This window comes from Ovis canadensis, chromosome 11, assembly GCF_042477335.2.
Source record: "Ovis canadensis isolate MfBH-ARS-UI-01 breed Bighorn chromosome 11, ARS-UI_OviCan_v2, whole genome shotgun sequence".
Classification (NCBI taxonomy): Eukaryota; Metazoa; Chordata; class Mammalia; order Artiodactyla; family Bovidae; genus Ovis; species Ovis canadensis.
This window is the reverse complement of record NC_091255.1, coordinates 63087581-63107938: the sequence shown is the minus strand read 5'-3', so window position 1 is coordinate 63107938 and position 20358 is coordinate 63087581. Positions and strand designations below refer to the sequence as shown.

At 51.0% G+C, this 20358-nt stretch overlaps 1 protein-coding gene across 1 annotated transcript in view; it reads right to left on the bottom strand.

The window, feature by feature from the left end:
• MXRA7 (matrix remodeling associated 7) overlaps positions 1-14295 on the bottom strand; it is a 31404-nt gene extending 17109 nt beyond the window's left edge. Inside the window, exon 1 of the mRNA XM_069542199.1 lies at positions 13920-14295. Coding sequence (XP_069398300.1) covers positions 13920-14210 — 291 coding nt within the window. The 5' untranslated portion in view covers positions 14211-14295. The remainder of the gene's footprint in view (positions 1-13919) is intronic.
• Positions 14296-20358: the final 6063 nt, after the last annotated feature.

Below are 20358 nucleotides of genomic sequence, written 5' to 3'. Positions count from 1 at the left end.
GTTAAAAATAGCCCATGTCAAAAAAAAAAAAATCTAAAAAAAACTGGCTCTAACCCATTGGTGGGGCATGAAAGCAACTTAGAGGTTGCTACTAGCATTTTAAAAATGTGCAGCCAATTTCTCAGTGTGGTTTTAAGATTTAATAACTTTAGGAGCACAAATGCTCCAAACAGCTCCCAAAATGACATTTGAAAGGTTATTTACATTTAAAATATATTGACGTTTCTTATCTAAGCTCATATAATACCACCATCCAGTAGCTCTAGTTGATTTTCAGACTTTGAAAAAACATTCATGGGCGGATGGTCAGTGACTAATACGATTGCCTTTGTGATTTCAGCCCTGTGATCTTATGGGATTGGATGCACACGTGACAGTTTGGACGTGACCTCAAGGGAGGTCGACCCGGTGTCTGAGGTGCCCAGAGGAAACTCCTCTAGCAGCCCTGTCTGTCTGGATTCTGGCACTTACAAAGACTTAAAGGGAAAAATATAGCATTCAAATATCAGGAAACTAAGTATAAAAGGAATTTAAATAAGTAAATACTCAAACGATGTGTTTTGTGGGTTTGTAGCATTTACACTTCTTATTAAGACTTAAAACTGCACAAGACTTTGAGGGCACCCTGTATCCCAGAATTAAATTAAAGACAAATACTGGTGTGTGTGTACGTGTGGTAGAGGCAGATACCGTTTTAAAAAGCTTCTGTGACTTTATAAACGTGGGTGCAATTTAAATAGATTTCTTATGGTGAGACTTGACATTTAGAAAACACTGCTGAATTGGCCATTTACTCTTTTCTGCCTGCTCAGAAACCCTCTTCTTTCAAAAGGTGTTCTTTGAAGCCTGTGGTCCTGGTGGGAACTGCCAGACAGGCAGTCAGACCACCCCAGCCCCGCCATGCCCTGTGATGGATTTGACAGGCAGATATGAACCATGGGTCCGATTTCTGCTTGGGCACAAGGAACCTCTGGTCCCAGAGCTGAGAGCTTGGGAGACGGGGTGACCCAGGGTCACCGGGTGGAGAGTCCCTGGCTGTGATCTGCCCCGAGGTCATTCTACCCCAGCCTCTGCTGTACGTGAGCTACTCAAATCCTGGTTCCACGAAAGCTCACCCAAGCTGAGTTTCTGTCACCAACACCTAGAGTCCTGACCACTGTCATTGTCCACTCACATCCCTCTCTGCAAGCCCAGAACATCTCAAGTTCTGCCAGGAGGCTGTTGCCTGTTTGATATACCAGCTGCTCAGCAGCGGGAGGTGGGGAGTGCGGGCTGCTCCAGGGAGGTGGTTACTTACCGGGCTTTTAGATAACAGAATAATGGAAAGGCTTCCATTATTAAAAAAAAAAAAAAAAGTTAAAAAAAAATCATTCAATTGCATTTTTCCCTTAGTTTATAAAAAGTGTGTACCCAGCAGGAAAACAAAAGTGCTGGGGGCTTCCCGGCGGTCCAGTGGTTAGTAGTCAGCGCTTTCACTGTGGAGGGTGCAGGTTCATTCCCTGGCTGGAAAACTTAGGATCCTGCAAGCCATGCCCTGGGGCCAAAAACTAACCCCAAACAAACAGAGCAAACCCAAAAAACCAAATGTGCTGATACCAACAAGAGGGGCAGGTTTCAGAAACAGAGCACCCAAGACAACCGTGGAAGCCCTCCTGGAGGTGGGAGCTGTTAGCCTCAGTCCAGGGCTCTGCGCTTCAAGGTGGTGAGCTGTGTGCACAACCTCGAGGGAAGAGAATAAAGTGAGACCATGTGCAAAATGCCGGAGCCTTTGTCTCAGTAAGGATTTTACTGGGAATTCCCTGGTGGTCCAGTGGTTGGGACTCAGCACGTTCACTTCTGGGCCAGGTTCGATTCCTGGGTGGGGGCTAAGGAGGAGCGCTCAGCTGAGCCCGAGTGGTGCAGGGGAGGCCTCAGGAGGGACGAGAATCCTGAGCTGGGTCTGAGAAGAGCTGGCCAGGCCTGGAACATCACAGCTTTTTCAGTGACTCCTTGGCGTCTTGTGTGACCGCAGGGAGGGTGTGGGAGGTCAGGAAAGCAAGGCCTGGACCAGAGAACTCACATGGGACAAGGTACTGAGGAGCCACCGGGAATTTAACAATGGGGAGAAAGAAGATAAGAGCTGCAGTTGGGAGCAGTACATGGGGATGCGCTGGCAAGACAGGAGGCAGGAGGGACTGAGTGCAGGGCTTCATCCGTGCTGGTACCCCACAGCAGGCCTGAGGCCAAGACCACACCCCAGTCAGCTCACTGACCAGCGTCTTAGAGACTAGTTTATATGCTGCTGCTGCTAAGTCACTTCAGCGGTGTCCGACTCTGTGCGACCCCAGAGACGGCAGCCCACCAGGCTCCCCCGTTCCCGGGATTCTCCAGGCAAGAGTACTGGAGTGGGGTGCTATTGCCTTCTCTGCTAGTTTATATACATATATATATAGAGAGAGAAACTCTTTGTGACCCCATGCCCATGGACTGCGGCATGCCAGGCCTCCCTGTCCCTCACCATCTCCTAGAATTTGCCCAAGTTCATATCCAGGGCATTGGTGATGCCATCCAGCCATCTCATCCTCTTCTCTTTCTGCCCTCAATCCTTCCCAGCATCAGGGTCTTTTCCAATGAGTCAGCTATTCGCATCAGGTGACCAAATATCAAAGCTTATATATCTAGTTCCCGAACCAGGGATTGAACCCATGCCCCCTGCATTGGGAGCATACAGTCTTAACCACTGGGCCACCAGAGAAGTCCCTGGGTTACTTTTCTAATTCAGCTTTTCCATCAATGAAGACAGGTGGAGGGACGGCCTCCTGACAGCCTCGCCAAGGCCAGGAGCCCAAGACGGAGGTCCCCCAGAGGCCAAAAGGGGAGGGGTGACAGAGGGGACAGGGAGGAGGTTGTAGGGCACAGAGGGGCTTTGAAGGAGGCTTCTTGGAGCCCCTAGGAGCCAGAGGCACACGTTGCAGACAGCTCATTGCCATTTATGGCTGCCCTGGCTGATACACAGGCTCAAGTGGAGCAGAGGTAGGGAGAGATGGCTGCAGAGACAGATGTCTTTTTGTCTGTCTGTCTCTCTTTCTGCCTAAGGAGGTGAGTCTGCCCTGGGGTCCTGCAAACAGGGTCTGTTGGACCCTGAGACCACCCACCTGAGCTGCACCAACACCCCCGTCCCCACCCCCCTCCCAGTTAATCCAGACTGATTTTAAACCTGGAGGACCAGGGCTCCACCAGGCAGGCATCGAGGAAGCCCAGCTCTTCTGTGGAGGCAAAGACTGAGGTAACAGGAAGCTCTCAGGGGCCCACAGCATCCCTTGCCCTGGCCTGCAGCCTGGGACAGACCAATCAACGGCCCGGTCTCCAGAGAAGGCTTCTGAGAGGGGCCCCAAGAACAGGCAAGGCTCAGGGGCTGCCTCCCGGCTCCCATTTAGGCGGGAGCGGATTCGACATTGCTGGCAGTCCTTCCAGGAGGATTTCATCAGGCAGTCAGGCTACTCATCTTCGGCACTCAGAGGGGAGTGTCGGCTGTGGGTTGAGCCGAGACAGCAGCAGAGCCGGCGCCAGTGCCCGGGGCGTTGGTGCTGGGGGGGGGCTGGGTGGGGAGGACGGGCCGGCAGAGGTCATGGCAGTTCTTTGCCTGCACCATCAAAACAACTCTGCCACCCCTGCCTCCAGATGAGAACTCCAAGCTGAGGCCGCTCGGGCCAGCTCTACATGTGCAGCTAGAAAAGGCTCATCCCCTGTGACAAGGAACTTACATCTCATGCTTTAAACTGGCCCTTCTCAACCTGTCCAATTTTCCCCTGCAGTCACAGCATCTTGACTCTTCATCATGGCCTGGGAATGTAGATGCCAACCTGCCGTTTCCTTTCTATGGGGCCAAGACACGTGGCAGGTGGGATCTTAGTTCCTAACCAGGGATTGAACCCGCTCTCCCAACCTTGGAAAGCCATCTGGGATCCACCTCCTCCTTCTCCCCGCTCCTGCCTCAATCACTCAGTACCTTCATGGGCACCACAGGCACTCCACTCTCCTGCAATCATCTCTTCTGAGGATATCTTAAAATGATGACTTTATCATGTTTTTCCTTCTCAAAGCCCCATAATGGTGGTTGCCAAGTTCAATCCAAAACTCCCCTGGCTTTTGAAGCTCTCTGGCTTCCAGACTCAGTGAGGTCAGTGTCTAAGAGCTTCCTGGGAAGTGTTGTCCCCTCCCACCACCATGCAGGTCTGGTGGGGAGAGGATAGGCTGGAACACAGGGTCATCCTTGGGACCACAGCCTCAGGCACTGATCTGTCCTTGGCTGTTCACCCCTGAGCTCTCCTCCTTCCCCTGAACAGGGTCTTCTGAGATCACTGGATCCAACTTGGACCATCTTGAGCTCAGTTATTCTACCCTGGGTCGGCTGAGCCCTGGAGCCACATGGAACTGCCGCAGGGACCACTGTGAGGGGAGAGGGAGGAGCCAAGGGGCTGAGACCACCCCCACCACCACCCAGAGCAGTTCCAATTTTCCTCCATGCACTGGACTTATGTCTGTATAAGACTGAGGAGGGTAAAAGGTATTGAGACTTTTAAAAAATCTTAGAAGGCAGGCTTCCCTGGTGGTCTAGTGGTTAAGAATCCCCCTACCAATGCAGGGGACAAGGGTTTGACCCCTGGTCCAGGAAGATCCCACAAGCCATGGCGCAACTAAGCCTGTCATGTGTTACAACTAATGAGACCAAGCTCCAAAGCCCACGGGCCGCAACTACTGAAGCCCTCCAGCTCTAAGGCCTGTGCCCTGTAGCAAGAGAGGCCTGCGCACCGCAACGGAGAGAAGCCCCCACTCACCACAACTAAGAGAAAGCCCCCGTGCAGCAAGGAAGACCTAGCATAGCCAAAAATAAGTGAATAGCTCTTTATCAAAAATGTTAGGAAGCCACTGATTTAATGTGGCTTCTACCCAACAGAAAACGCCTGTTGATCAAACCTTTGATGAATTGCTAGTTATCCAGTCTGTGTTTGAACTTGTCTTACATTGGGGAGATCACTAGCTTACAGAGCCGTCTGCCTCTTTGGAGCATAATACACGACTTTAGGGATGCTCTGCAGGCGGGCGACACGCAAGGCCGTGGGGACATAGTGAAGTAGACTTCTGCTGCCCAGGGCGGTTCTTCCCAGAGCCTACCTGTCAGCAGGAACTGACAGAGTTTTCTTGTCTTCTTGTTATTATTGCAGCTTATCCAATCAGCAGGTACTTTGGGGGTGCCAATGTCTGCCAAGTCTGTTTAGGAGCTGGGGATGTGGCTCTGGATGTGGCAGGCAAGGACCCTGTTCTCACGCACTGACATTCCGCCGCGGCAGACAGCACAGGCTGAAACAAAAGATGAACTCAGCCCGTGCTGAGCGCTGAGAAGGAAGTCAGCCCAGATGGGATGACGCGTTGGGGGAATTCACATCCGCCAAGGTGGTCAAGGACCCAGAGACTTGATAGGGGAGGAGGAGCAACCATGAGGATCCAGGTCAGGAAGGGTCCGCCAGGCCTGGGGCTTGGGCTGAGCAGAGGGGGGCGGCTGAAGCAAAGGCTGAGGCGGGGTCCTGCTGGGCCTCAGGGGCCCGGGTAAGAGGGTGAGGATTATTCTATCAGCCACTGAGGGGCTTTACGCAGGAGAATGGATTTGCTACCTGTGGTGCTCATTAGAGAGGGGAAGGGAGATATCCAAGAGGCCACTGGGATGGTGCTGGGCTGGGTATATATATTTTGACATCCTCAGCTATTTTTAAATTAATTAATTAACTTTAATTTTTGACTGCACTGGGTCTTTGCTGCGGTGTGTGTGTGGGGGCACAGTGGTAAAGAATCAGCCTGCCAACGCAGGAGACACAAGAGACTTGGGTTCGATCCCTGGGTTGGGAAGATCTCCCAGAGAAGAAAATGGGAACCCACTCCAGTATTCTTGTCTGGAATTTTTCACGGACAGAGGAGCCTGGAGGGCTACAGTCCATAGGGTCACAAAGAGTCGGACATGACTGAGTGACTCACACACACACACACACACACGGGTTCCCTAGTTGCCTGTGGCACATATGGGATCTTGGTTCCCTGACCAGGGATAAAACACAAGCCCCCCGTGCAGTGGAAGGTGAATTCTGAACCACTGGAGCACCAGGGAAGTCCTGCATCAGCAGTTATTGACCGGGACGCCCATGTTGGCCAATGTGTTCTGGGAGGTGGCAGGGGTGGCCCGGGCCCAGATGTGAGTCGTCCGCTTGATATTATGAGCATGAGCTTTTCTAGCAAAAGGAAAGCACCGGGTAATCCTTGGACTCAAGGGGTAGGGTAGGGGGAGAGGGGACCGAGATTGAGAACTTGCACGTCACCCCAGAGCACCAGGAGTCAGCCCGCAGGATGGTGTGGTCAAACGTCCAGACTAAAAGGACCATCCTGGACTCTGACCTCAGATCCCAATTGAGGGCACATTCACAAGCCCCAAACACTAACCCTAAGCCACTCTGTCTGGCTCAGGCATCAGCCTGCCAGATTCAATCCTATCAGATTAACGGGTTTTGGCACTGTTCCTACAAATAGGATTTAGAGGACATCAAAAGCTTCATTAAAACACACACACACACACACACACACACACACACACAAAAACCCTGAGGCAGCAATCAGGCATCTACCAGACCCTCAGTCAGTGAGAATTAGGTTGAATTCTCATCTCTATATTTCAGGATTAACAGAGAAGGTCAAGGATAGGGAGGAAAACCAAGGGACTGATCAAATCAGTCTGACTAAATCAGACTGACCAAATCTGAGAGGGTCAGAAGAAATGAGATCATTGTGTTGGGGAAAGCCAGGCTGAAGAATTTTGAACATGACTAACTCCGAGGATAATAACAGAACACAGATGGCCAGCATTTAAGATCTCTACCCAAGGAAGGGAAACCAGTTTTAGATCATGAGGAATAAAGAAAAAGGACTGTCTGACCCTAGAGTAGGCTTATTGATTTTCATAGGAGGCCACTGGGCCAGAGGTATTTTCTTGTCCTGAGATTGATCTCAGACTTGGAGTGTTCAGCAGGTAAGAACTTGGCCGGGAGAGTGTTAATGCCGAGGTCACAGAATTAGACCCTCACTGAGGCCAGGCTCAGGGCTGTATTGACCAGATGGTTAGCAATGTCTGCAAGGACTTCTAACTTGAAAATACTAAACAGGGACAACCACTGGTGGTCCAGTGGTTAAGAATCCGCCTTGCAATGCCAGGGAACTTGGGTTCGATCCTTGGTCGGGGAACTAAGATCCCACACGCAGCAGAGTAAGCAAGGCCGAGTGCCACAACTACTGAGCTGACACGCCACAACTAGAGAGTCTGCGTGCCGCAACGAAAGATCCCACGCGACCAACAAAGACTCTGAGCGCCAGAACTAAGGCTCGGCACTGCCAAGTAAACACATGTGCACACGCACACACATGCTCGCTACCCAGGTCATGAAACAAGAGCTGATGGCTAGAAAGCAAACAGTCCCGGACTGCAGACCTCCTTTTAGCTCAACCCCTCCGTTTGGTCGATAGGAAAACTCATACCCAAAGTTATACGGCTTCCCCAAGTCTCCAAGGCTATTCAGAGGCAAAAATACTAGATAAGCAAGTTCCCTGAATTCCTGCATTTCGATTTCCTTCAGGCCATTCAATCTCATTGGCTATTCTTTAGCTATTCACTGTAGCCAGGAGAAAGGGACCCATGTGCCCACCTCCCTGGTGAGAGAGAAGGAATGGTTGCTATTAGCATCCCAGCCTTCCTTTTTGGTTCGGACCAAGCAGCAAGATATCAGAAGGACAGCCAGTGGATCTGTCTGTGCATCAGGGCCTGATAGGAGGAGGTTTCCGGACTCCTGTTCCATTTATCTGTCCTCACCAAGGGCAAAACCGAGTGCGGTCAGACTCAGGTTGTTCCAGAAATGCTCTGGCCACTAGGGACTTGGCATTTCTCAGAAAAAAAATGTCCACCGGAGGTCTAAGTTGGTCTCAGCCCTCCCACGTTGTAGTCTGGGAAGGAAAGGACTACAGAAGAGAAGCTGTCTAAAAGTGAACACGCTCAATATTTTATTTCTAACTCTTTGAAGCCAGGCACTTTTTTTTTCTTCCCCTTAAGGTATGTTCTTTAGGAATTTATTTTTCCTACTAAGCAGAAAAATTTAAACTGACAGCTACATTTTCCACATGCAAACAAAACTCTATCGCTGAAAGAAATAACAAAATTTAGCTATTAGGAAAGCCCCAATTTCTTTCTCATATGAAAAAAATTAAATTATGGACTTAAAGAACTTTGGGCTTCTCTGGTGGCTCGGACAGGAAAGAATCCGCCTGCAACGCAGGAGACCTGGGATCCCTGGGTCGGGAAGATCCCCTGGAGAAGGGAACGGCTACCCACTCCAGTATTCTTGCCTGGAGAATCCCATGGACAGAGGAGTCTGGCAGACTGTAGTCTGTGAGGTCGTAAAGAGTCCCATGGGACTGAGCGACTTTCACTTTCACTTTCAAAGAACTTTACAAAACATACCCTTTTACATGACTAAATGTGGAACTCTGCTTACAGCCCTCTGTGTCATCTTTTTTAGTTGATGTTCAGTTCAGTCGCTCAGTTGTGTCCGACTCTTTGTGACCCCATGGACTGCAGCGCCCCAGGCTTCCCTGTCCATTACCAACTCCTGGAGTTTACTCAAACTCATGTCCATTGAGTCAGTGATGCCATCCAACCATCTCATCTTCTGTTGATGTACATTGTCGTAATTATTGTGAAGAGACTATTTCCGTGATTTTTTTTCTTAATTTTTAGTATATATGTTTATTTATTTGGCTGTGCCAGGTCTTAGTTGCGTGTGGCATGCTGGATCTTTGATCTTCGTTGTGCCTGGGGGATCTAGTTTTCTGACCAAGAATGGAACCTGGGCCCCTTGCACTGGCAATGTGGAGTCTTAGCCACTGGACCACCAGGGAAGTCCCATTACTCCTGTTTTGTGTTCAGCTTTTTTCCCTTACTTACGTCTACCAGTTTGCTAACATTTGGATTCTGTCCCTTCACCTCCAGAAAATCACTCGATCTGTTGCAGACTGTTTTGTATCCCCCAGAATTCATATGCTCTTCAGCATATGAACCCCAGTTCTGAACCCCCCACTTGGAGGTGGAGCCTTCAAGAGGCAATTAGGTTTAATGGGGTCATGACCTTGGGTCCCCCACGATGAGATTAGGCCCTTAGTAGAAGAGGAAGACACCTGACTGTTTTCTGTGCTGTGTGAGGACACAGCAGTCGGCTAGCTGGGAAGTGGGTTCTCATCCCGAACCGAATCTGCTGGTACCTTGATCTTGGACTCCTCAATCTTCAGAACTGGCAGAAATAAATGTCTGTTGTTTAATGATTTTTTTTTTTCTTCGTTTGTGGCCACTCCACAGGGCATTCGGGATATTAGTTCCCTGACTAGGGATCGAACCTGTACCGCCTATGGTGGAAACATGGATTCTTAGCCAATGGACTGCCAGTGAAGTCCAATCTATAGTAGTACTCTGTGTTATAGGAGCCTGAGAGGACCAAAGGACAAGACTCAAAGTGGTATGAACAACTGCCAGATACCTGTTTGGCCATGCACTAAATGGACTTCTGTTAGGAGAACAGAAAGTGGGGCTACATTGACATCACAAAGCTCAGGACACAAAAGAGAAAAAGAAAAGAAAATACAATAAAGAAAAAAAAATTAACAAAGGTCAGGACAGATGATGGGGGATGGGATTTAGCTTCTTGGTCATTCTGAGAAGGCTAGGGGCTTTGCAGCTCCCTGAGGGACAGACCTGTGGTGACAAGGCTGGTATCAAGATGGGCCCAACAGCAAGATAATGTCAGAAAGGCGAACAGGGGCCCAGCTGCATGGTGAGGGCAGACAGAGGAGGCTGTGCAGCTCAATCAAATCGGCACCCTCAGAGTGCCTGAAACACCAAGCCCTTTCCTGAGAAATTCCCCATCAGGTTCCTCTTTCCCAGCATTGGATGTTGGAAAGTCCCAAACATACAGAGAAGAATAATACAATGAACTCTCCTATACCCTTTCACTTAGATTCACCAGTTGTTAACATTTTTCCATCTCTGTACTCTCTCTCCATACACATCCATGACGTGTGTATGTATAACTATCTGAATCATGACATGTTATCCCTAGATGTTTCAGCATGCATCTTCCTAAGAACATTTTTCTATATATTACCACAATGCCAGCATCACGCTCAAGAAAGTGAGCATCGATACAATAAAATGATCTAATAAATCATTCATTTGAAACATGATCCAATTATCTCTAAAATATTCTTTATAGCTTCCCACCCCATCTGGAATCCAATCAAGGACCAGGTATTTCATTTGTCTTTCCTGTCTCTTAGTCTCCTTCAATCTTTAAGCGTCTGCATTGGCCAGCAGCCTTAGAGGAAGTCCCTTCTCCATTTCTGAGCTGATTGAGGGCCTGAGCACCAGGATGTCAGTCCTGGCTAAGACAGAGCGATTCGACTCCACTACTACTGAGTGACATTGATCCTCTGTCCATGACCTCTGTTTGGCATCGTATGATACAGCCCTGCTGGAATCCACATCTCCATTAGGTGAGAGGTCTCCAAATCCTAAATCTTAACCTGTACCTTGTGGGCTTCCCAGGTGGCTCAGTGGTGAAGAATCTGCCTGCCAATGCAGGAGACATGGGTTCGATCCCTGGGACAGGAAGATTCCCTGGAGAAAGAAATGGCAACCCACTCCAGCATTCTTGCCTGGAAGATCCAATGGACAGAGAAGCCTGGTGGGGTACTGTTCATGGGGTCGCAAAGAGTCGGACACAACTGAATCGACTAAACAACAATGACCTCAGCACCGGAAAGCACTGCTTCCTGGCCTTACAAGGGACCAGCTTTGTTCTTGACATCATTCTCCATAATTCTTGGTGACGGTGGGCATGCCCGCCTCCATCCCTGCACACTTCCACACTAATTCCTCAGAGAAATGACAGGCAGTTTAATAATACGACACTGCTCTCCGCTCAGCCTCCCCAGCCTGCCTGATCTAACCCCCTTTCCCTCAGCGGTTGCTCAGCCTCCCAGCCCATCGAGGGCCTTCATGCAACTTGATTCTCCTGCACCCCGGGGTCGCTTCCCTGTGACCCACAGCCGCAGCGGAAGGCGGCTTCCTTGGGCTTTGGATGCTTCTCAATAATCAGCTTTGTGAGCCTGGGCAGCAGCTGCCCGGGGGCCTCCCAGGCCTCGCTGGGATGGAGGATGATTGGATTAGAAGGGGCTTGGTTAATGGAAAAAGCAGGGGGGAGGGGAGAGGTGAGTTAAGTGCTGCTCTGCCAGGCTGGGGCTGGGCCTGCCTGCTCTCCCACTGCTGCCGTTTCCTTAGTGACAGATAGACCCGAGGCTGGCTGACGGCAGCCCCAAACCCAGACCTGAGTTACTTTTCCCGGCGGGCCTTCTGGCCTGCTCTCCAAGACGGGGCAGCACGATCATCAGGAGAAAGTACTGAGACCTGCTCTTTTTCTCCCCTAATATTTATTTATTTGGCTGCACTGGGTCTTAGTCGCAGCATTTGAACTCTTAGTTGCAGCATGTGGGATCCAGTTCCCTGACCAGGGATGGAACCCAGGCCCCCTGCATTGGGAACTCGGAGTCCCAGCTACTGGTCCACCAGGGAAGTCCCTGGGACCTGCTCTTGAAAATCCCCAAGTCCATTTCCGGACAGTTTCTTAGCAGCTTCTTCCAGGGTAATCCAACAGGCAGCAAGGCAGAGGAGTCGGGAACAGCTGATATGTGTCCCCAGCACCTGGCCCTGGGCCTTATGCACAGTTGGAGTCGTCTGGAGACCTGAACCCAAAAGGGAGGGGCAAGACCTCCAAGGGAGGAAAACAGACTTAATTCTCCTGTTGCCTGGATCACGTCAGGTCAGGACGTGGAGACGAAGGACGGACACACAAGCCTCAGCTGTCACGGTCATCCGCTCGGGCAGTGCATTGGGTTCAGCTCTGAGTCTGTGCCCCACACGTGAGCCTCCATAAGGCGCCTCGTCCTTCAGAGCCTCTACTCACCCTCACAGGACTTGCTTTCTCCTAGGGAGAGGCAGATACGGCTTCTTTTTAAGCCACCACGAAACCCGTTACCTAGATATATTGCTGACAGCCTAGAGGTCTTGTAGAAACTTCTTTCAGAAGCACTGTAATCTGGAAGATCAGGAGATGACCGAGCACTACTAAAGGACTTTTAAAATATTTTCATTAATTAATTTTTGGCTGCACCGCACGAGTGCACTGCCTGGCATTCGGGATCTTGGCTTCCCGACCAGAGATTGAATCCAGGCTTCTGCAGAGGAAATGTGGAGTCTTAACCACTGGACCGCCAGGGAAGTCCATAAAGGACATTTTAAAGTTCAGTCCAGAACCTGCCTCTGGATGGAAAGGGGCCAATGTGTTCACTGTAGGAGCATGGCCGATTGAGAGCAAGTGGCAGCCTGAGGAGAGCCCCTATGCGTCTCCTGTTCCCAAGAGAATCCTAAACACGGGAGCAAAGCTAACACATCAGCACGTGTCCAAACCCTACCTGCCAACACCACAGGTGAGGGCAGCAAGAACAGCAGGGCCTCCGTGCTCCTTGGGAAGAATAATACAGCAGCCCTGCTCAAGCTGGTTAGAATACACTCTAATGACACAATTAGTCACCCTCTTGTCAAGCAAAGCACCTGCTCACAGGGGGTCTGGAACAATTACTCAGCATGCCTCCACCCAGCCTTGCTGCCTCCTCCTCCCATCAAAGGGTTCTCTCCAGTATAAACCATTGTGTCCAGGAAAATTCAGAGTGGGCACTGCAGGCACGCTGACAACGCACCAAAACCACTTGCTCATGGTTTCCACCGTCCCGGCCAGCCTCCCTCGCAAGGAAAGGAGCCTAGGAGTCAGAACAAGGCGTTCTGATCAGGCTCAGGGCCCTTGGCGCTGGCCCCAAAGGTCCAAGGGCGCTGAAATCCTGGGAATGTGCGGCTAGCAAGTAGATTTCCAATGTCAAGAGGTACATCGGGGAATTCCCTAGTGGTCCAGTGGTTAGGACTCTGTGTGCGCTTCCACTGCTGGGGGCCCAGGTTTGATCCCTGGTTGGGGAACTAAGATCCTGAAGCTCTTAGTTCTACTAAGGACTACCTCTCTGGCTATCCTGAAGCAATACTGAGGGGTCAGGACAGAGCTGCAGGACAGCAAAAGCAGGAGGATGGGCTTTGTGGGTGCTCAGCTGCACTGCAGGAAGGCTTTATCCTGCTTGCTCACTGCACACTGGCCAGGCTTATCTGCAGCCCCAGGTGAGGTGTGCAGAGCACCCTGCAGTTTGAAAAGGACAACAAAAAGGACTGCAATGGTCCCGTACTTTTCTTTCAGCCCCACCCAATGGGTTTCACACGTAAATGGCTCAGGAATCCGAATTCCAAATTGGCCTAAAAAGAAAACGCAGTTTTCCTTCTTTTAAGTATTCTATTTTATTATATTACTATCAGGACAACCGCCATCCTTGAAGCCCTGGAAACAAGCCACATACACGTGCGTTTGAAATCCCGTAGGCTGGAGGGTGAGGGGTGTGTGTGTGTGTGTGTGTGTGTGTGTGTGTGTGAGGGGGGTGGGTGTGACCCGTGCCAGGGGAGGAGAGGCCAAGCAGAGGAAAGCCAGCCTGGCGACAACCCACAACTCCGAGGCTCTGCCACACTTCGAGGGAGGGCTGAGAGTCTGCACGCCGGGACCTTCCCTTCCTGCCGATCGCCGGCTCTGCCCTTCTTGGGGCAGCCCGGCCCGAGGCTGGGGGCCCGGTTCTCGGCTCGGCCGGGGGCGCCGAATCGCGGGGGGAACCGGGCCCCGGGGTGGGAAGGGGCGCCCGGGAGGGCGGGTCCGTACCTGCCTCTCCTCGGCGGCCTGCTCCTCCGCCTCCGCCGGCGCGGCCTCGGGCTCGTCCGGCCGCGCGGGCTCCCCCAGCCCCTCGGGCGCGGCCGCCGGCTCCGCGGCGCAGGGGCCGGGCGGCGCGGGCTTCACGCTGGCCTCAGCCGGAGGAGCGGGCTCTGGGGGCGCGGGCTCCTGGGGGTCCGGGCTCGCGGCCGCCCCGCGCCTCACCAGCAGCCAGGCTAGCAGCAGGGCCAGCGCAGTGGCCAGCGCGGGCAGTGCGGCCAGCAGCTCCGCCGGCGCCTCCATCGCGCCGCGGCCACCCGAGTGCCCGCCCGCGGGGACCCCGAGGGAGCCCGCCTCGCCCCGCCCGCGCCCCGCCCGCGCCCCGCCCCGGGGTGGAGTCCCCGCAGCGCCACGCCCCCCGCCCGCCCCCGACGTCCTCGATCCCCCGGTGACTCAAGATGCTGGGGACAAGAGCCCCTTGGGAAGCGCTCTTGAGACCCAGGTAGGCCCGACACTTTAGGCTTAGGCTTCTTTTTAAAACTAGGATGAAATACCCAGCATTCCGGGGTCCTTTCGGCATCATTTTAGCCCCGCACAAGTAATCTTTTGAGCATTTTGGAATTGCTAGGGCTTCCCTGGTGGCTCAAACGGTAAAGAATCTGCCTGCAGTGCGGAAGACCTGGGTTCAATCCCTGGGTCGGGAGGATCCCCTGGAGAAGGGTATGGCAACCCACTCCCGTATTCTTGCCTGGAGAATCCCATGGACAGAGGAGTCTAGCAGGTTACAGTCCATGGGGTCGCACAGAGTAGGACACGACTGAGTGACTAAGCACAGCACAGCCAGGGAATGCTGGGGGCAAGGTAAAGGCTGGAGGACAATGAAAGCCGAACACCAGCTTTGCTTACTTTCAGCCGCTTTCTAGACCCATGGCCAGCGGCTTTACTCTTTCGGGTTGCCTTGATATATTCATTCTCACGGAGGACTTTTCCAGGTGCTGGTGCGTGAATGCCCCATTCCGGTCTGGACCCAGCAGGCCTCCATACAGCCTCAGGGTGTGGAGGCTGCCCCCAAAGACTGGCTTCAAGGTCAAATTCGATTTTCTCTACAGTCTTTCTTCTTTGAATAATTCTGTAATGTAGGAGAGGGTAGAATGAAAAAAAAAGACTACCGTCTTTGCTTCTCCAGACCCTTCCAGGGCTGTTACTGAACAGTGCAGCTTGGAGATAAATGTAACAGAAAACCTTTTTCCCTTACCACTCCCAAACCCTGCCCTAGTTTTTTTTCTCTTAAAAAAACAACAAATAGTGGACAAAGTTTGTAAGGTGCCATGCCAAGCATAGGACTAATATTGAAAAAACCAGGCCCCGGATTTTTGCTTAGGATGCATTCTTTTTTGGGAAAAGCAGTGTCTGAGTTGATAGCTGATGTAAGATCCTGGAAGAAATGCTTCTTTTTTAATTAAAAAATATATTTTACTTTTATTCATTTGGCTTTGCTGGGTCTTGGTTGCAGCACGCTGAATCTTCGCTGCAGGTTCTTTAGTTGTGGCGTGGAGACTCCTAGCTGCAGCATGTGAGGCTTACTTCCCCAACCAGGGATGGAACCCAGGCCCTCAACCACTGGACCATGAGGTCCAACCCACCCTTCACCCGCCCCACCCAGTGCCTCTTTTTAAAAGGAAGATGCAAGAACACTCTTAAGCTTCCTCTTGAGCTCTAGTTACAACAAACAAGATTCCAACAGCAGGGTGAGCTTAATCCTGCAACATCACATAACGTTAGGGCGACACACAAAGGGAATTTTAGTGGAGGTTGATAAAAATGCCCACTACTCTGAAATGTGGAATGAGGTTCTTCTCCTGGCTGCTAGCTTTTGACCACTCAAAGTGTTTGGGCCTTATATTTGTCACCTGTGTCCTCTGTTTTAAAGTGTACAGTTGACTCTTGAACAACATGTGTTTGAAGTTCATGGTTCCACTTACATGCTGATATTTTTCCATTAAACAGGAACTGCAGTACTATGCAATCCGAGGCTGGCTGCAGAACTGTGAAACTTGGATATGGAGGGTTGGCTCTCAGCTTTTCTTGGATTTTCCACTGTGCATAGGGAGGATCGTACCCCTAAACCCTGAGTTGTTCAAGGGTCAAGTGTATTTTTAAGAGGTCCTTTTGTGCGGACAAACTCAGTACACTCTGTTAACTTTCAGATGAGTGAGAATGAAAACAAGGACAAGACAATGCAAAAAACCCAACCCCAAATCAAGTTGCTTTATTTAAAATGATAAACAAGTTTCATCGCAGTCCAAGTTAAAAATGCCAATCCAGTGGTGGCTGTCCCCCAGCACTCCCAGGACTTGGTGACAGTCCCCACAAGAAAAACTAAAGCAGAAACACCAGGCGCTCAGCGTGCTTGACTTAATGACTGAGGAGGCACCAGGTACTCGGCAGATGGTCCCAGTTCCTCTGTAGTGTCCAGTCTCCGTGGAGAGAACAGGCGAGGTCAGTTCTCCTGCTCCCAGAACAGAGGATGGGTGTGAGGTGTTCAAAATTTTTGAACTTGAACTACAGATGAGACAAAGTTAAAAGCCATCCTGGGAGGGCTCCTGTAGTTTTGATGTATCATCATGACAGAAGCTAGGGAGGCAGGAGTGAGAAGAAACCAGACTCCACGTGGAACCATCAGCAGGACCCAGTACACGTGACAAAAACACTTATTTGTGGAAATGCTACATACAATTCAAGAAATATATGGCTGCGTGCTTAAATGCCTACTTCCTAAACAGTACTTTTTACATTTACCACAAAATCCCTGTCCACTCCAACTCTTATCTAGCATCTTAAAGTACATAGAGGCAGAACCTCTAAAAAATTTGTAAAGCACTTGTACCAGCAATTTTTGTGCTGCTCCTTAAATACCTTTAGCTGATTTACAAAGAAGCTGTGTCCTCAGTTAAAAATACAGCTAAAATTAGAATTATGTTCCTTTATGAAGATCTCATTAACTTGTACTTAGTAAGGGTTAGACTTGCTTTTCTGATCATGGAGATGGACGTGTACGGTTCTCCCTGCCCTGACCCATTCGTAGCCCTTATGAACAACAGCACCCTCACAGTCAGTGAAGATCTAGGAGGTCAGGGATCTGGGCTTGTCCGTGTGGCGTCTCTAACACCTAGAACAGAGCCTGGAGCTCCAACGTTTGTTGAATGTTTTAATAATGAACAAATGGGCATCTACAAGCTGAGCAAAATGTGAACGGTGTTCCTGTTTTTGGTGGCTCTCCCCTTACAGGAGTCACCTTCATCACGGCACTACGGACCTCAGAGGCACTTACCAGTGTGCAACACTGGCGACCTCGGGCTGATGGTAAAGCCTTTCGTGACCTCCCTCGTCTCCACAGACCCAGATGTCTTAGGTCCCCGACTCTGGTCTCACCCACCCCGATCCTCCTCTTCAGCAGTTATTAGTCTAGATCCTTTCTTCTAGGACCCAGTTTGTTGGGTTTTTGTTTTTAACATTTATTTATTTGGCTGCACTGAGTTTCAGTTACAGCATGTGGGATCTTCGATCTTCCTGGGGTAAACATGATCTTTAGTGGCGGTATGTCGGCATCTAGTTACCCTGACCAGGGACTGAACCCAGGCTCCCTGCATTGGGAGTCCAGTGTCATAGCCACTGGGCCACCAGGGACGTCCCCCCGCCAACCCCCCCGCTGTTGGTTTTAACATCAGTTGTCATCTCAGAGAATAATCTCTAAAAATAGTTTAATGTTTTACCTTTCTCCTTACTGTCCTTGACACCACTCAAAGGAGCAGCTCATGCCAGGTGGGTAGAAGGGTTGGTTTTAGAACAGATGGGCCCTTGGACCCCACTTCCTGCCTCACAGTGACCACCTGGCCACACTCCACTGCTTTCTTTCCTACTTTTCGCCCACAGCGGTATGTTTGCCTGGCACAGTGACAGTAAAAGGCTGCTGCTGAATCTCACCCGGCTAAGACAGTGAAGGAGGGTCCCACAGTCCTTCACAGGGTGGCGGGAACCAAGTGGCGTAACCTGTGCCACCCAGGCACTTTCAGGAGAGGGGACTGCGGGCCTGTCACACAGGCTGGATCTCTTATTTCTGGATGTTGTTTATCAAACAGGAATTACCTTTGGCATCTGGGGAAGTAAAACTGGGTGGCTAGGCTCTCCAACCTAACTTCTACTTCACCATGCCCACCACGCCCCCTGGCGGCAGGCGGCCTGTCCGGTGGTTTGATCCTTTCCACTGAAGCTGAGGGAGAAGCAGTTGGTATGGGTTGGAGAGGAAAGGGAGTGTGACAGCCCAGCAGCAACCCTGGGGGGAGAAAAGAAGCACTTTCAAGATGTCAAGACAAGCTTTTTAAAAAGGAGGAGGAAAGCCGTTCAGATATGAACGCGATCTCTGGATGATCCCTTCAGGGTCTGGACTCCTCACACCTAGAGACACTGCCCGAGCTTCCCTGGTGGCTCAGTGGTAAAGAATCTGCCTGCAATGCAGAAAACTCGGGTTCAGTCCCTGGGTCGGGAAGATCCCCTGGAGAAGGGAATGGTACCCCACTCCAGTATTCTCGCCCGGGAAATCCCACGGACAGAGGAGTCTGGAGGGCTCCAGTCCATAGCGTCACAGCGTCAGATACCACTCAGTGACTGAGCACTCACAGGCACAGACACACCCGGGGGCCAGAGGGGGTGTGTGTGTGTGTTGGGGGGCGGGGGGCGGGTAGACTGGTAGTAGGTAGACTGATACTAGGAAAAGAGCAGAAGTTTTCATCCAATCCACACATGAGTTTTGGTTGGCCTTTCAGAATACAGTAATTTGGGCAAAGACAAAATAGGGGACCAGCCTTCTAGAGTAAAGCCACATGACCAACCCAGGGAGTTAGGAAGGGACGACTGGTCTGTAGACAAGTAAACAGGATTCCCTGATCACACCCACTTTAAGGGAGGATTCTGAGAGCCAGTGGGTAGGACTCCAGTTGATGGCCCACTCCTCTGTGCCTGCTGGCGCTGGTGCCCTTCCCTCCCGCAGTCCAACCTGGAAATTGTCACTGGATGTGTCCTGACAGCCTCCTCTTATTTTTATAACACTTTAGTTGAATTTGGAGACAGATGAAGGCAAGCAGGTGAATCGAGAGGGCAAGAGATGGAATCTGCTGGTCAACCTCTATTTAAACCAGAGTTATTTAGAAACCTAAACAGATCCCAAAGACCAGAGGCACCACCTCTGCATTTATTCCTGGCTGCTAACAGGACTGCCCGACTAATGTCTCCAGGTCCAAGATATGAGGCTGTTAATTATGAAGCCTCTTAGAGAGCGAAAAACTTCTGACTCAGGGGTCACACACGTGGCGGGAAAGACGGGAACAAATTTGTAAGAACCTGGTTGTTTATAACTTCAGTTTTGTGATGACAACATATTGAACACCTTTCCCACTCTGATCATAAACCCAACAAACCCGATGTGTCATCCTTCCCCCACAAAACACACCACATGAAAATATCCTTGGAATCTCACAGCCTCTCTGACCACAGAGAAAAGGTGATGAACGCTAAGACCGCCCTAGGCAGTGGGTGAGTGAGTGGCGCTGGCCCCCGGCCGGGTTTCTCCTGCCAACTGCATTTCTGGACAGATAATGGCACACAGGAAGGCGGTGCTCTCAGGGTCCTTCGTTTCCATAACTGGTTCACACGGGACTCAGAGTCCACTCACCACTCTTGGCATCTCTGCTCGCGTGCAGCTGGCTATGTGTGGATGGTGGGAGTCCCTCACCAACACCAGCAAGGCGGCAAAGCATTCAGAGGACCAGAGCCCTCCAGGCTTGCAGTTGGTCGACCAGTGCGGTTTTAAAGAAGCACAGAACCTTCTCACCTGACGTCACAGCAGCCTTCGGTGCTTCGCCGAGCGTGCTGAATTTTTTTAACTTCTTGACAATCTAGTCTCAGTCAGCAGAGAAAACACAGCATTTGACCGGAGACATGAGCTTGGGCCAGAGAGGATTATCCAAATTCAAAGAAGACAAAGGAGAAGGTAGGAGCAGAAGACAGGAAGACAGGTGAGTGGCTGCCAACAGCTCCCACGGAGCCCCCTCAGGGAGAGCTTCAGCTCAGGGGTGAGCGCGGCCTCCACAAGTGTCCCTAATCCTGTCAAGGAAAGTACAACCGCCGGTGATCAGCAGGTGGACAGCAGGGCTGCTGCAAAGGGGAAGGAAAGGTTACAAGCAGAACCCCGAGGGCCCCGGCTGAAACAATGGCAGGGCCTTCTCCAAAGACTTTCCTTACAGGGCATGAATACAAAGTCATACCCCAGGGGCAGATAAAAGTCTACAACATTAGAAACCAGGCAAGAAGAGAAATCTAAGGCTGGAAAGGACAACTAAGGCTGAGAACTGCATGATCCAGTGGGATCAATTCATCGGCTTAGGACACTCGAATA